This window comes from Oncorhynchus nerka, linkage group LG27, assembly GCF_034236695.1.
Source record: "Oncorhynchus nerka isolate Pitt River linkage group LG27, Oner_Uvic_2.0, whole genome shotgun sequence".
Lineage (NCBI taxonomy): Eukaryota > Metazoa > Chordata > Actinopteri > Salmoniformes > Salmonidae > Oncorhynchus > Oncorhynchus nerka.
The window spans coordinates 857,127-874,150 of NC_088422.1; the positions used below are offsets into that span (position 1 = coordinate 857,127).

Below are 17,024 nucleotides of genomic sequence, written 5' to 3' on the forward strand. Positions count from 1 at the left end.
CCTCTACATGCTCTGTAAGTAGGAAAACCTGCAAAATCGGCAGTGTATCAAATACTTGTTCTCCCCACTGTACATATCCGTCTGTCTGTGACCAAAGGTTTGCTTCCACTCTAAACCCTTCTCTACTCTCCCCCTGTACTGCCATCACAAATATAACCTCGGCGTTCAGCCATGCTGCTGGAATGAGGTTGACCTTCTCTGTTAATAACAGCTGCTCTCTCCCTCTCTCTCACACACACACAGCCTGACCCTCTCACTCACTCATACACCTCTCACAGACACAGTCGTGCTTCTCTACCCAGGAGTATCAGCCTAACCCGGACCCCACGAGGTAGGACCCCAACGCGGCTACAACATGTCGGATAATAGCTCTAAGATCGACACGGACGTGTGGACCCTAACTCGGTTTGTGATGGAGACGGGGCGCCAGGTCAAGGGGTCAACAGGAGAGCTGACCCAGCTGATTAACAGTCTGCTGACATCCATCAAAGCCATCTCCTGCGCCGTGCGTAAGGCCGGACTCGCACACCTGTAAGTACTACACTGTCTCCCTGACTACAGCACACCTGTAAGTACTACACTGTCTCCCTGACTACAGCACACCTGTAAGTACTACACTGTCTCCCTGACTACAGCACACCTGTAAGTACTACACTGTCTCCCTGACTACAGCACACCTGTATGTACTACACTGTCTCTATGACTACAGCACACCTGTATGTACTACACTGTCTCCCTGACTACAGCACACCTGTAAGTACTACACTGTCTCCCTGACTACAGCACACCTGTAAGTACTACACTGTCTCCCTGACTACAGCACACCTGTAAGTACTACACTGTCTCCCTGACTACAGCACACCTGTAAGTACTACACTGTCTCTCTGACTACAGCACACCTGTATGTACTACACTGTCTCTCTGACTACAGCACACCTGTAAGTACTACACTGTCTCCCTGACTACAGCACACCTGTATGTACTACACTGTCTCCCTGACTACAGCACACCTGTATGTACTACACTGTCTCCCTGACTACAGCACACCTGTATGTACTACACTGTCTCTCTGACTACAGCACACCTGTAAGTACTACACTGTCTCTCTGCACCTCCACCTGTACCTTTGAAACATAATTCAAAAGTTATTGGAAAGTCCTGATTGAAAGTTATGAACCATTTTCAATTCATTCATGCAACATGGATGGCAGAAGAGATTGAGAGACAGACAGTGTTTGTGATAGAGACAGTATATAGTGTTAATTAAGGACGTTCCCCTCTGCAGTGTGACATGTTTCTACGGTACTCCCCTCTCAGTTGAATCAGAGCAACATGATGTTAAAGTCAGTTAGCTAACTACTGTTTGAGAGTAACCTACAGGCAGCAGCATGTGAATGAAACGGGTGTGGTGAGTTGAATGCATGGGGACACATGCTTCTGCCATGACCTGTGATATTTAAGGCTGAATGTACTGTATGCTCCAGTAGGAGATAGCTGTTCTCTGGGACAGTACATGATGTTGTATTCAGTAGGAGATAGCTGTTCTCTGGGACAGTACAGGATGTTGTATTCAGCAGGAGATAGCTGTTCTCTGGGACAGTACATGATGTTGTATTCAGCAGGAGATAGCTGTTCTCTGGGACAGTACAGGATGTTGTATTCAGTAGGAGATAGCTGTTCTCTGGGACAGTACATGATGTTGTATTCAGCAGGAGATAGCTGTTCTCTGGGACAGTACGGGATGTTGTATTCAGTAGGAGATAGCTGTTCTCTGGGACAGTACGGGATGTTGTATTCAGTAGGAGATAGCTGTTCTCTGGGACAGTACAGGATGTTGTATTCAGTAGGAGATAGCTGTTCTCTGGGACAGTACGGGATGTTGTATTCAGCAGGAGATAGCTGTTCTCTGGGACAGTACGGGATGTTGTATTCAGCAGGAGATAGCTGTTCTCTGGGACAGTACGGGATGTTGTATTCAGCAGGAGATAGCTGTTCTCTGGGACAGTACGGGATGTTGTATTCAGCAGGAGATAGCTGTTCTCTGGGACAGTACATGATGTTGTATTCAGTAGGAGTTAGCTGTTCTCTGGGACAGTACATGATGTTGTATTCAGTAGGAGTTAGCTGTTCTCTGGGGCAGTACGGGATGTTGTATTCAGTAGGAGTTAGCTGTTCTCTGGGGCAGTACGGGATGTTGTATTCAGCAGGAGATAGCTGTTCTCTGGGACAGTACGGGATGTTGTATTCAGCAGGAGATAGCTGTTCTCTGGGACAGTACGGGATGTTGTATTCAGCAGGAGATAGCTGTTCTCTGGGACAGTACGGGATGTTGTATTCAGCAGGAGATAGCTGTTCTCTGGGACAGTACGGGATGTTGTATTCAGCAGGAGATAGCTGTTCTCTGGGACAGTACGGGATGTTGTATTCAGCAGGAGATAGCTGTTCTCTGGGACAGTACGGGATGTTGTATTCAGTAGGAGATAGCTGTTCTCTGGGACAGTACGGGATGTTGTATTCAGTAGGAGATAGCTGTTCTCTGGGACAGTACAGGATGTTGTATTCAGTAGGAGATAGCTGTTCTCTGGGACAGTACAGGATGTTGTATTCAGCAGGAGATAGCTGTTCTCTGGGACAGTACCGGATGTTGTATTCAGTAGGAGATAGCTGTTCTCTGGGACAGTACGGGATGTTGTATTCAGTAGGAGATAGCTGTTCTCTGGGACAGTACGGGATGTTGTATTCAGCAGGAGATAGCTGTTCTCTGGGACAGTACGGGATCAGCAGGAGATAGCTGTTCTCTGGGACAGTACGGGATGTTGTATTCAGGAGGAGAAAGCTGTTCTCTGGGACAGTACGGGATGTTGTAATCAGTAGGAGATAGCTGTTCTCTGGGACAGTACGGGATGTTGTATTCAGTAGGAGATAGCTGTTCTCTGGGACAGTACGGGATGTTGTATTCAGCAGGAGATAGCTGTTCTCTGGGACAGTACAGGATGTTGTATTCAGCAGGAGATAGCTGTTCTCTGGGACAGTACATGGATGTTGTATTCAGAGGAGATAGCTGTTCTCTGGGACAGTTCTCTGGGACAGGATGTTGTATTCAGCAGGAGATAGCTGTTCTCTGGGGCAGGATGTTGTATTCAGTAGGAGATAGCTGTTCTCTGGGACAGTACAGGATGTTGTATTCAGTAGGAGATAGCTGTTCTCTGGGACAGTACAGGATGTTGTATTCAGCAGGAGATAGCTGTTCTCTGGGACAGTACAGGGATGTTGTATTCAGCAGGAGATAGCTGTTCTCTGGGACAGTACAGGATGTTGTATTCAGCAGGAGATAGCTGTTCTCTGGGACAGTACAGGATGTTGTATTCAGCAGGAGATAGCTGTTCTCTGGGACAGTACAGGATGTTGTATTCAGCAGGAGATAGCTGTTCTCTGGGACAGTACAGGATGTTGTATTCAGCAGGAGATAGCTGTTCTCTGGGACAGTACAGGATGTTGTATTCAGCAGGAGATAGCTGTTCTCTGGGACAGTACAGGATGTTGTATTCAGCAGGAGATAGCTGTTCTCTGGGACAGTACAGGATGTTGTATTCAGCAGGAGATAGCTGTTCTCTGGGACAGTACAGGATGTTGTATTCAGTAGGAGATAGCTGTTCTCTGGGACAGTACAGGATGTTGTATTCAGTAGGAGATAGCTGTTCTCTGGGACAGTACAGGATGTTGTATTCAGCAGGAGATAGCTGTTCTCTGGGACAGTACAGGATGTTGTATTCAGCAGGAGATAGCTGTTCTCTGGGACAGTACAGGATGTTGTATTCAGCAGGAGATAGCTGTTCTCTGGGACAGTACAGGATGTTGTATTCAGCAGGAGATAGCTGTTCTCTGGGACAGTACGGGATGTTGTATTCAGCAGGAGATAGCTGTTCTCTGGGACAGTACGGGATGTTGTATTCAGCAGGAGATAGCTGTTCTCTGGGACAGTACGGGATGTTGTATTCAGGATAGCTGTTCTCTGGGAGGAGATAGCTGTTCTCTGGGACAGTACGGGATGTTGTATTCAGCAGGAGATAGCTGTTCTCTGGGACAGTACGGGATGTTGTATTCAGCAGGAGATAGCTGTTCTCTGGGACAGTACGGGATGTTGTATTCAGCAGGAGATAGCTGTTCTCTGGGACAGTACAGGATGTTGTATTCAGCAGGAGATAGCTGTTCTCTGGGACAGTACAGGATGTTATATTTAGGAGGAGAAAGCTGTTCTCTGGGACAGTACAGGATGTTGTAATCAGTAGGAGATAGCTGTTCTCTGGGACAGTACAGGATGTTGTATTCAGCAGGAGATAGCTGTTCTCTGGGACAGTACATGATGTTGTATTCAGCAGGAGATTGCTGTTCTCTGGGACAGTACTGGATGTTGTATTCAGTAGGAGATAGCTGTTCTCTGGGGCAGTACGGGATGTTGTATTCAGTAGGAGATAGATGTTCTCTGGGACAGTACGGGATGTTGTATTCAGTAGGAGATAGCTGTTCTCTGGGACAGTACCGGATGTTGTATTCAGTAGGAGATAGCTGTTCTCTGGGACAGTACAGGATGTTGTATTCAGCAGGAGATAGCTGTTCTCTGGGACAGTACATGATGTTGTATTCAGCAGGAGATAGCTGTTCTCTGGGACAGTACAGGATGTTGTATTCAGCAGGAGATAGCTGTTCTCTGGGACAGTACGGGATGTTGTATTCAGCAGGAGATAGCTGTTCTCTGGGGCAGTACGGGATGTTGTATTCAGTAGGAGATAGCTGTTCTCTGGGGCAGTACGGGATGTTGTATTCAGTAGGAGATAGCTGTTCTCTGGGACAGTACGGGATGTTGTATTCAGTAGGAGATAGCTGTTCTCTGGGGTACGGGATGTTGTATTCAGGGATGTTGTATTGGGGCAGTAGGGATGTTGTATTCTGTTAGCTGTCTCTGGGGCAGTACGGGATGTTGTATTCAGTAGGAGATAGCTGTTCTCTGGGACAGTACAGTAGGAGATAGGGATGTTGTATTCAGTAGGAGATAGCTGTTCTCTGGGACAGTACCGGATGTTGTATTCAGTAGGAGATAGCTGTTCTCTGGGACAGTACGGGATGTTGTATTCAGTAGGAGATAACTGTTCTCTGGGACAGTACATGATGTTGTATTCAGCAGGAGATAGCTGCTCTCTGGGACAGTACGGGATGTTGTATTCAGTAGGAGATAACTGTTCTCTGGGACAGTACATGATGTTGTATTCAGCAGGAGATAGCTGTTCTCTGGGACAGTACGGGATGTTGTATTCAGCAGGAGATAGCTGTTCTCTGGGGCATTCAGCAGGAGATAGCTGTTCTCTGGGATGTTGTATTCAGTAGGAGATAACTGTTCTCTGGGACAGTACATGATGTTGTATTCAGCAGGAGATAGCTGTTCTCTGGGACAGTACGGGATGTTGTATTCAGCAGGAGATAGCTGCTCTCTGGGAAAGTACGGGATGTTGTATTCAGTAGGAGATAGCTGCTCTCTGGGAAAGTACGGGATGTTGTATTCAGCAGGAGATAGCTGTTCTCTGGGACAGTACGGGATGTTGTATTCAGCAGGAGATAGCTGTTCTCTGGGACAGTACAGGATGTTGTATTCAGCAGGAGATAGCTGTTCTCTGGGACAGTACAGGATGTTGTATTCAGCAGGAGATAGCTGTTCTCTGGGACAGTACAGGATGTTATATTCAGGAGGAGAAAGCTGTTCTCTGGGACAGTACAGGATGTTGTAATCAGCAGGAGATAGCTGTTCTCTGGGACAGTACAGGATGTTGTATTCAGCAGGAGATAGCTGTTCTCTGGGACAGTACAGGATGTTGTATTCAGCAGGAGATAGCTGTTCTCTGGGACAGTACATGATGTTGTATTCAGCAGGAGATAGCTGTTCTCTGGGACAGTACAGGATGTTGTATTCAGCAGGAGATAACTGTTCTCTGGGACAGTACATGATGTTGTATTCAGCAGGAGATAGCTGTTCTCTGGGACAGTACGGGATGTTGTATTCAGCAGGAGATAGCTGTTCTCTGGGACAGTCCAGGATGTTGTATTCAGTAGGAGATAGCTGTTCTCTGGGACAGTACAGGATGTTGTATTCAGCAGGAGATAGCTGTTCTCTGGGACAGTACAGGATGTTGTATTCAGCAGGAGGTATCATTTTTAAAGCCCTTTTTGCATCAGCCGATGTCACAAAGTGCTATTCAGAAACCCAGCCTAAAACCCCAAACAGCAAGCAAGCAATGCAGATGTAGAAGCCTGGTGGCTAGGAAAAACTCCCTAGAAAGGCATGAATTTAGGAAGAAATCTAGAGAGGAACCAGGGGCTGAGGGGTGGCCAGTGCTCTTCTGGCTGTGCCAGGTGGAGATTATAAAAGTACATGGCCAAGATGTTCATAGATGACCAGCAGGGTAAAATAATAATAATCACAGTGGTTGTAGAGGGGGCAACAGGTCTACACCTCAGGAGTAAATGTCAGTTGGCTTTTCATAGCTGATCATTCAGAGTTAGAGACAGCAGGTGGGGTAGAGAGAGAGTCGAAAACAGCAGGTCTGGGACAGGTAGCACGTCCAGTGAACAGGTCAGGGTTCCATAGCCGCAGGCAGAACAGTTGAAACTGGAGCAGCAGCACGACCAGGTAGACTGGGGACAGCAAGGAGTCATCATGCCAGGTAGTCCTGAGGCATGGTCCTAGGGCTCAGGTCCTCCGAGAGAAGAGAGAAAAGAGAGAAAGAGAGAGAGAAAGAGGGAGCATACTTAAATTCACACAGGACACCGGATAAGACAAGAGAAATACTCCAGATATAACAAACAGACCCTAGCCCCCCGACACAAACTACTGCAGCATAAATACTGGAGGCTGAGACAGGAGGGGACTGGAGGCACTGTGGCCTCGTCCGACGATACCCACAGGACAGGGCCAACCAGGCAGGATATAACCCCACCCACTTTTCCAAAGCACAGCCCCAACACCACTAGAGGGATACCCTCAAACCACCAACTTACTACCCTGAGACAAGGCTGAGTATAGCCCACAAAGATCTCCCCCACAGCAAGAACCCGAGGGGGGTGCCAACCCGGACAGGAAGATCACATCATTGACTCAACCCACTCAAGTGATGCACCCCTCCTAGTTACAACATGGAAGAGCACCAGTAAGCCCGTGACTCAGCCTCTGTAATAGGGTTAGAGGCAGAGAATCCCGGTGGAGAGAGGGGAACCGGCCAGGCAGAGACAGCAAGGGAGGTTCGTCGCTCCAGAGCCTTTCCGTTCACCTTCACACCCCTGGGCCAGACTACACTCAATCATAGGACCTACTGAAGAGGTGAGTCTTCAATAAAGACTTAAAGGTTGAGACCGAGTCTGCGTCTCTCACATGGATAGGCAGATCATTCCATAAAAATGGAGCTCTATAGGAGAAAGCCCTAGCTCAAGCTGTTTGCTTTGAAAGTTAGCAGTAAAACCTTTAAATCAGCCCTTGCCTTAACAGGAAGCCAGTGTAGAGAGGCTAGCACTGGAGTAATATGATCACATTTTTTGGTTCTAGTCAAGATTCTAGCAGCCGTGTTTAGAACTTGTTTAGATATTATTGTTTCTTGGGACGTAGAACTAGCATCTCTGTTTTGTTCGAGTTTAAAAGTAACACATTTTCCTTGTGTCTGAAACACAGGTTTCCAAGGAGGGCAATTTTAGGGCTTCACCATATTTCATTGAAATGTACAGCTGTGTATCATCCGCAAAGTTAACATTATGTTTCCAAATGACATCACCAAGAGGTAAAATATATAATGAAAACAATAGTGGTCCTAAAACGGAACCTTGAGGAACACCGACATTTACAGTTGATTTGTCAGAGGACAAACCATCCACAGAGACAAACTGATATCAAAAGGAGCATTAAGGTCTAGGAGCACGAGGACAGATGCAGAGCCTCGTTCTGACGCCATTAAAAGGTCATTTACCACCTTCACGACTGCAGTCTCAGTGCTATGATGGGGTATAAAACCAGACTGAAGCATTTCGTAAACATTGTTTTGTCTTCAGGAAGGCAATGAGTTGCTGCCAACAGCTTTTTCAAGAATGTTTGAGAGGAATTGGAGATTCGATATAGGCCGATTCGTTTTTTATTATTTCTCGTCAAGGTTTGGCTTTTTCAAGAGAGGCTTTATTACTGCCACTTTTAGTGAGTTTGGTACACATCTGGTGGATAGAGAGCTGTTTATTATGTTCAACATAGGAGGACCAAGCACAGTAGCAGCTCTTTCCGTAGTTTAGTTGGAATAGGGTCCAGTATGCAGCTTTAAGGTTTTGAGGCCATGATTATTTTCATCAATGTGTCAAGAGATATAATACTAAAACACTTGAGTGTTTCCCTTGATCCTAGGTCCTGGCAGAGTTGTGCAGACTCAGGACAACTGAGCTTTGGAGGAATACGCAGATTTAAAGAGGAGTCCGCAATTTGCTTCCTAATGATCATGATCTTTGTGAAAGCCATCCTCTCTTGGGGAATGCTGTTTTTAGTTAGCTTTGCTACAGCAACAAACATTTATTTTGGATTGTTCTTATTCTCATCAATTAAGTTGGAAAAGAGGATGATTGAGCAGCAGTGAGGGCTCTTCGATACTGCACGGTACTGTCTTTCCAAGCTAATTCGAAGACTTCCAGTTTGGTGCAACGCCATTTCCTTTCCAATTTTCTGGAAGCTTGCTTCAGGGCTTGGGTTTTTCTGTATACCGGGGAGCTAGTGTTTAATGCAAATGTTTTAGGGGTGCGACTGCATCTAGGGTATTACACAATGTTAAATTTAATTCCTCAGTTAGGTGGTTAACCGATTTTTGGGTAGGTGGAGGGAGTCTGAAAGGGCATCTAGGAATCTTTGGGTTGTCTGAGAATTTGTATCCGGTGGGTAGGGAGGCGTTCATTATATTCAACATAGGAGGGCCAAGCACAGGAAGCAGCCAGTTAGGTGGTTAACCGATTTTATAGCACGGCTTTTTCCCTGGTTGGGGTCTGAGCAGATTATTTGTTGCGATTGCAAACATAAAAAAAATGGTGGTCCAACAGTCCAGGATTATGAGGAAAATCATTATACCTTTCCATGTGAATATTAAAGTCACCAAAAGTCACCAAAAAATGTTTATATTATCTGCCATGACTACAAGGTTCGATAGGAATTCAGGGAACTCAGTGAGGAATGCTGTATACAGCCCAGGAGACCTGTAAACAGTAGCTGTAACAAGTGTTTGAGTAGGCTGCATAGATTTCATGACTAGAAGCTCAAACCGAAAACGCAGCTTCATTAACTAGTACCCTCAAACACCAGTCTCAACGTCAACAGTGAAGAGGTGACTCCGGGATGCTGGCCTTTTAGGTAGAGTTCCTCTGTCCAGTGTCTGTGTTATTTTGCTTTTTATTTTTATTGGCCAGTCTGAGATATGGCTTTTTCTCGTTTGCCCATCTTAATCTTTTCTTTTTATTGGCCAGTCTGAGATATGGCTTTTTCTTTGCAGCTCTGCCTAGAAGGCCAGCATCCCAGAGTCGCCTCTTCACTGTTGACGTTGAGACTGGTGTTTTGCGGGTACTATTTAATGAAGCTGCCAGTTAAGGACTTGTGTCTGTTCTCAAACTAGACACTCTAATATACTTGTCCTCTTGTTCAGTTGTGCACTCTTTCTATTCTCCCACTCTTTCTATTCTGGTTAGATCCAGTTCACGCAGTTGTACACAGCGCTGTACGGGATCTGCAGTTTCTCGCATGGAATAGCCTTCATTTCTCAGAACAAGAATAGACTGACGAGTTTCAAAAGAAAGTCCTTTGTTTCTGTCCATTTTGACCCACAAATGCTGATGCTCCAGATACTCAACTAGTCTAAAGAAGGCCAGTTTTATTACTTCTTTAATCAGGACAACAGTTTTCAGCTGTGCTAACATAATTGCAAAAGGGTTTTCTAATGATCAACTAACCTTTTAAAATGATCAACTTGGATTAGCTAACACAATGTGTCATTGGAACACAGGAGTGATTGTTGCTGATAATGGGCCTCTGTTACGCCTATGTAGATATTCCATATAAAATCTGCCGTTTCCAGTTACAATAGTCATTTACAACATTAACAGTGTCTACACTGTATTTCTGATCAATTTTCTCTTATTTTAATGGACAAAAAATGCTTCTGTTCAAAAACAAGGACATTTCTAAGTGACCCCAAACGTTTGAACAGTAGTCTAGATGTCCTGGTTAGCAGGGAGCCCCATTGATGTACTGGGCCGTACGCACCACCGTCTGTAGCGCCTGGTCAGATGCCAAGCAGTTGCCGTACTAAGAGGTGATGCAGCCAGTCAAGATGCTCTCAATGGTGCAGCTCTAGAACTTTTTGAAGATCTGAGATCAGAAAATGTTTCAGCCTCCTGAGGTGTTGTCGTGCCTTCACATGTGGCAACGTGAAATCCGTGGATATAAATATATATATTATAATTCCTTAGTGATGGAAGGAGGGAGGGGGAGAGAGAGGGGGAGAGGAGAGAGCGAGGGGGAGGGAAGAGAGAGAGAGGGAGAGAGAGAGAGAGAGAGAGATTCAGATTTCGAAAACTTTAATGTCCTCAAAGAGGCAATTCATCTTGCAGCAGTCATAAAACATAAAACATCTAAAAATCTCAAATAAATAGCAAAGGATATTTACAAACAAATAGTCAGGGCAATTAGTCCAACATTTGTTAAGTTGCAGAATTGCATTTGGAATAAAAGAGAACTTGGCACTTTTTTTAACGTTAGGTAGTCTGTACCTGCAACCAGAGGGAAGGAGATGGATTTCAGGAGGAGGAGGAGGAGGAGGAGTGGATGGGAAGAGTCAACCTCTATTGTATTTGTCTGGTGAGGACCTGCCTTATAACAGGCCTACATACAAGCCCTCAGTCCAGCCTCTTTCAACCTATTTCGGACAGTCTGAGCACTGATTGTGCTTTCCTGGTGTAACTCGGGCAGTTGTTGTCATCCTGTACCGGTCCCGCAAGTGTGATGTTCGGATGTACCGATCCTGTGCAGGTGTTGTTACACGTGGTCTGCCACTGCGAGGATGATCAGCTGTCTGTCCTGTCTCCCTGTTGCGGTGTCTTAGGCGTCTCACAGTACGGACATTGCGATTTCTTGCCCTGGCCACATCTTCAGTCCTCATGCCTCCTTGCAGCATGCCTAAGGCACGTTCACGCAGATGAGCAGGGACCCTGGCATCTTTCTTTTGGTGTTTTTCAGAATCAGTAGAAGGCCTCTTTAGTGTCCTAAGTTTTCATAACTGTGACCTTAATTGCCTACTGTCTGTAAGCTGTTAATGTCTTAACGATCGTTCAGCAGATGCATGTTCATTAATTATTTATGGTTCATTGAACAATTATGGGAAACAGTGTTTAAACCCTTTAGAATGAAGATCTGTGAAGTTATTTTGATTTTTACGAATTATCTTTGAAAGACAGGGTCCTGAAAAAGGGACGTTTCTTTTTTTAATGAGTTTATTTAATATTAGATGGGATGACTCACACCAGACAGTAAAATCATTCAGAGCCAGTCCGTGCTCCATCTCATCCCCTTCGAGAAGACTGACCAAAGCAGTATCGTCAGCATATTTGATCAGGTGTCGCCCTGGGAACCCGACTCCGGCAGCTGTCTGTAGACAGTATGTATAGTATTGGTGAAAGAACACTGCCCTGTGGGGTTCCAACTGAAGCAGTGCCCACCTCAGAGAGTGTGTTGCCAACTCGTACCTGCTGAGACCTATCAGTTAGGAAGTTGGTCATCCATGTGATGAGCATCAAGTCCCAAGTCTCCTCTCAGTCTGTCCGCGAGGACCATGGATTGATTGTGTTAAATGCCGAGGAGAAATCTGCAAATATAATGCACACGTGGGTTTTACTGCCCTCAAAATGATTGATACGCACGTGGGTTTTTACTGCCCTCAAAATGATTGATACGCACGTGGGTTTTTACTGCCCTAAAAATGATTGATACGCACGTGGGTTTTACTGCATGTTGCAGGATGGCATCATCTGTCCCTCTCTGACCGGTATGCAAATTGGAGGGGGTAAACAAGGTGACTGGTAGTGTTGATGATGTATGCAGATTGGGTCAACAAGGTGACTAGTGGTGTTGATGATGTATGCAGATTAGAGGGGGTCAACAAGGTGACTGGTGGTGTTGATGATGTATGCAGATTGGGTCAACAAGGTGACTGGTGGTGTTGATGATGTATGCAGATTGGGTCAACAAGGTGACTGGTGGTGTTGATGATGTATGCAGATTGGGTCAACAAGGTGACTGGTGGTGTTGATGATGTATGCAGATTGGGTCAACAAGGTGACTGGTGGTGTTGATGATGTATGCAGATTGGGTCAACAAGGTGACTGGTAGTGTTGAGGATGTATGCAGATTGGAGGGGTCAACAAGGTGGTGTTGATGATGTATGCAGATTAGAGGGGGTCAACAAGGTGACTGGTGGTGTTGATGATGTATGCAGATTGGAGAGGGTCAACAAGGTGACTGGTGGTGTTGATGATGTATGCAGATTGGAGGGGGTCAACAAGGTGGTGTTGATGATGTATGCAGATTAGAGGGGGTCAACAAGGTGACTGGTGGTGTTGATGATGTATGCAGATTGGAGAGGGTCAACAAGGTGACTGGTGGTGTTGATGATGTATGCAGATTAGTTGGGTATCAACAAGGTGGTGTTGATGATGTATGCAGATTGGGGGTCAACAAGGTGACTGGTGGTGTTGATGATGTATGCAGATTGGAGAGGGTCAACAAGGTGACTGGTGGTGTTGATGATGTATGCAGATTAGAGGGGGTCAACAAGGTGACTGGTGGTGTTGATGATGTATGCAGATTGGAGGGGGTCAACAAGGTGACTGGTGGTGTTGATGATGTATGCCGATTGGAGAGGGTCAACAAGGTGACTGGTAGTGTTGATGATGTATGCAGATTGGAGGGGGTCAACAAGGTGACTGGTGGTGTTGATGATGTATGCAGATTGGAAGGGGTCAACAAGGTGACTGGTGGTGTTGATGATGTATGCAGATTGGGTCAACAAGGTGACTGGTGGTGTTGATGATGTATGCAGATTGGGTCAACAAGGTGACTGGTGGTGTTGATGATGTATGCAGATTGGAGGGGGTCAACAAGGTGACTGGTAGTGTTGATGATGTATGCAGATTGGGTCAACAAGGTGACTGGTGGTGTTGATGATGTATGCAGATTGGGTCAACAAGGTGACTGGTGGTGTTGATGATGTATGCAGATTGGGTCAACAAGGTGACTGGTGGTGTTGATGATGTATGCAGATTGGGTCAACAAGGTGACTGGTGGTGTTGATGATGTATGCAGATTGGGTCAACAAGGTGACTGGTGGTGTTGATGATGTATGCAGATTGGGTCAACAAGGTGACTGGTGGTGTTGATGATGTATGCAGATTGGGTCAACAAGGTGACTAGTGGTGTTGATGATGTATGCAGATTAGAGGGGGTCAACAAGGTGACTGGTGGTGTTGATGATGTATGCAGATTGGGTCAACAAGGTGACTGGTAGTGTTGATGATGTATGCAGATTGGGTCAACAAGGTGACTGGTGGTGTTGATGATGTATGCAGATTGGAGGGGGTCAACAAGGTGACTGGTGGTGTTGATGATGTATGCAGATTGGGTCAACAAGGTGACTGGTGGTGTTGATGATGTATGCAGATTGGGTCAACAAGGTGACTAGTGGTGTTGATGATGTATGCAGATTAGAGGGGGTCAACAAGGTGACTGGTGGTGTTGATGATGTATGCAGATTGGGTCAACAAGGTGACTAGTGGTGTTGATGATGTATGCAGATTAGAGGGGGTAAACAAGGTGACTGGTGGTGTTGATGATGTATGCAGATTGGAGGGGGTCAACAAGGTGACTGGTGGTGTTGATGATGTATGCAGATTGGAGGGGGTCAACAAGGTGACTGGTGGTGTTGATGATGTATGCAGATTGGAGGGGGTCAACAAGGTGACTGGTGGTGTTGATGATGTATGCAGATTGGAGGGGGTCAACAAGGTGACTGGTAGTGTTGATGATGTATGCAGATTGGAGGGGGTCAACAAGGTGACTGGTAGTGTTGATGATGTATGCCGATTGGAGGGGGTCAACAAGGTGACTAGTGGTGTTGAGGATGTATGCAGATTGGGTCAACAAGGTGACTGGTAGTGTTGATGATGTATGCAGATTGGGTCAACAAGGTGACTGGTGGTGTTGATGATGTATGCAGATTGGAGGGGGTCAACAAGGTGACTGGTAGTGTTGATGATGTATGCAGATTGGGTCAACAAGGTGACTGGTGGTGTTGAGGATGTATGCCGATTGGAGAGGGTCAACAAGGTGACTGGTGGTGTTGATGATGTATGCAGATTGGAGGGGGTCAACAAGGTGACTGGTGGTGTTGAGGATGTATGCCGATTGGAGAGGGTCAACAAGGTGACTGGTGGTGTTGATGATGTATGCAGATTGGAGGGGGTCAACAAGGTGGTGTTGATGATGTATGCAGATTGGAGGGGGTCAACAAGGTGACTAGGTAGTGTTGAGGATGTATGCAGATTGGAGGGGGTCAACTAGGTAGTGTTGAGGATGTATGCAGATTGGAGAGGGTCAACAAGGTGACTGGTAGTGTTGATGATGTATGCCGATTGGAGGGGGTCAACAAGGTGACTGGTAGTGTTGATGATGTATGCAGATTGGGTCAACAAGGTGACTGGTGGTGTTGATGATGTATGCAGATTGGGTCAACAAGGTGACTGGTGGTGTTGATGATGTATGCAGATTAGAGGGGGTCAACAAGGTGACTGGTGGTGTTGATGATGTATGCAGATTGGAGGGGGTCAACAAGGTGACTGGTGGTGTTGATGATGTATGCCGATTGGAGGGGGTCAACAAGGTGACTGGTGGTGTTGAGGATGTATGCCGATTGGAGGGGGTCAACAAGGTGACTGGTGGTGTTGATGATGTATGCCGATTGGAGAGGGTCAACAAGGTGACTGGTAGTGTTGATGATGTATGCAGATTGGAGGGGGTCAACAAGGTGACTGGTAGTGTTGATGATGTATGCAGATTGGGTCAACAAGGTGACTGGTGGTGTTGATGATGTATGCAGATTGGGTCAACAAGGTGACTGGTGGTGTTGATGATGTATGCAGATTGGAGGGGGTCAACAAGGTGACTGGTGGTGTTGATGATGTATGCAGATTGGGTCAACAAGGTGACTGGTGGTGTTGATGATGTATGCAGATTGGAGGGGGTCAACAAGGTGACTGGTGGTGTTGATGATGTATGCAGATTGGGTCAACAAGGTGACTGGTGGTGTTGATGATGTATGCAGATTGGGTCAACTAGGTGACTGGTAGTGTTGATGATGCAGATTGGGTCAACAAGGTGACAGATTGGGTCAACAAGGTGACTGGTGGTGTTGATGATGTATGCAGATTGGAGAGGGTCAACAAGGTGACTGGTGGTGTTGAGGATGTATGCAGATTGGAGAGGGTCAACAAGGTGACTGGTGGTGTTGATGATGTATGCCTTGATGATCTTTTCAAGAGATTTAATCAAGAGAGAGGTCATAGTGACAGGTCTGTAATCATTTGATGCAGATGGATGAGAGGTTTTTGAGACAGGTACAACAATAGATTGTTTTAAATGTATCCAGGGACCTCTGAAAGAGGGAGCAGAAGACACCCCTCAGCTGAACAGTGTTTCAAGACACGACCACTGATGTTATCAGGCCCCGGGCTCTTTCGTGCTCCAGCGCTTTTGAACACTCGTTGTACGACTTCCTCATTGATGATAAGCGCGCTCTTGGTTGCCATGACATCCTCCTCAAGACAGGCCAGGGGAGCGGGGGCGACCCCTGTTTCAACGCGGGTGAAAAACTTGTTTAGTTCATTGGCTGTAGAGGGGCACACCCTCTCGTCCATGCAGGGATCGACACGTTGCCTCCCTTTGAAGGGGGCGTTTGCCATATTCTTAATTCCCAACCAGGCAGACAGTCTCCCTGTAACATTATCTGTTACACCTTCTCCTGTACTGGAGAGTCTGTCTGTAACATTATCTGTTACACCTTATCCTGTACTGGAGAGTCTCCCTGTAACATTATCTGTTACACCTTCTCCTGTACTGGAGAGTCTACCTGTAACATTATCTGTTACACCTTATCCTGTACTGGAGAGTCTACCTGTAACATTATCTGTTACACCTTCTCCTGTACTGGAGAGTCTGTCTAACATTATCTGTTACACCTTATCCTGTACTGGAGAGTCTCCCTGTAACATTATCTGTTACACCTTATCCTGTACTGGAGAGTCTCCCTGTAACATTATCTGTTACACCTTATCCTGTACTGGAGAGTCTCCCTGTAACATTATCTGTTACACCTTCTCCTGTACTGGAGAGTCTGTCTAACATTATCTGTTACACCTTATCCTGTACTGGAGAGTCTGTCTAACATTATCTGTTACACCTTATCCTGTACTGGAGAGTCTACCTGTAACATTATCTGTTACACCTTCTCCTGTACTGGAGAGTCTCCCTGTAACATTATCTGTTACACCTTATCCTGTACTGGAGAGTCTACCTGTAACATTATCTGTTACACCTTAACCTGTACTGGAGAGTCTCCCTGTAACATTATCTGTTACACCTTCTCCTGTACTGGAGAGTCTACCTGTAACATTATCTGTTACACCTTATCCTGTACTGGTGTGTCTACCTGTAACATTATCTGTTACACCTTCTCCTGTACTGGAGAGTCTGTCTAACATTATCTGTTACACCTTATCCTGTACTGGAGAGTCTCCCTGTAACATTATCTGTTACACCTTATCCTGTACTGGAGAGTCTCCCTGTAACATTATCTGTTACACCTTCTCCTGTACTGGAGAGTCTGTCTAACATTATCTGTTACACCTTATCCTGTACTGGAGAG

The 17,024-nt window shown here is 46.0% G+C and overlaps 1 protein-coding gene across 1 annotated transcript in view; it reads left to right on the plus strand.

Annotated features, from left to right (window-relative positions):
* Positions 1-219: 219 nt before the first annotated feature.
* Positions 220-17,024, plus strand: part of LOC115125449 (fructose-1,6-bisphosphatase isozyme 2-like) — a 44,508-nt gene continuing 27,703 nt past the window's right edge. Inside the window, exon 1 of the mRNA XM_065011304.1 lies at positions 220-531. Coding sequence (XP_064867376.1) covers positions 356-531 — 176 coding nt within the window. The 5' untranslated portion in view covers positions 220-355. The remainder of the gene's footprint in view (positions 532-17,024) is intronic.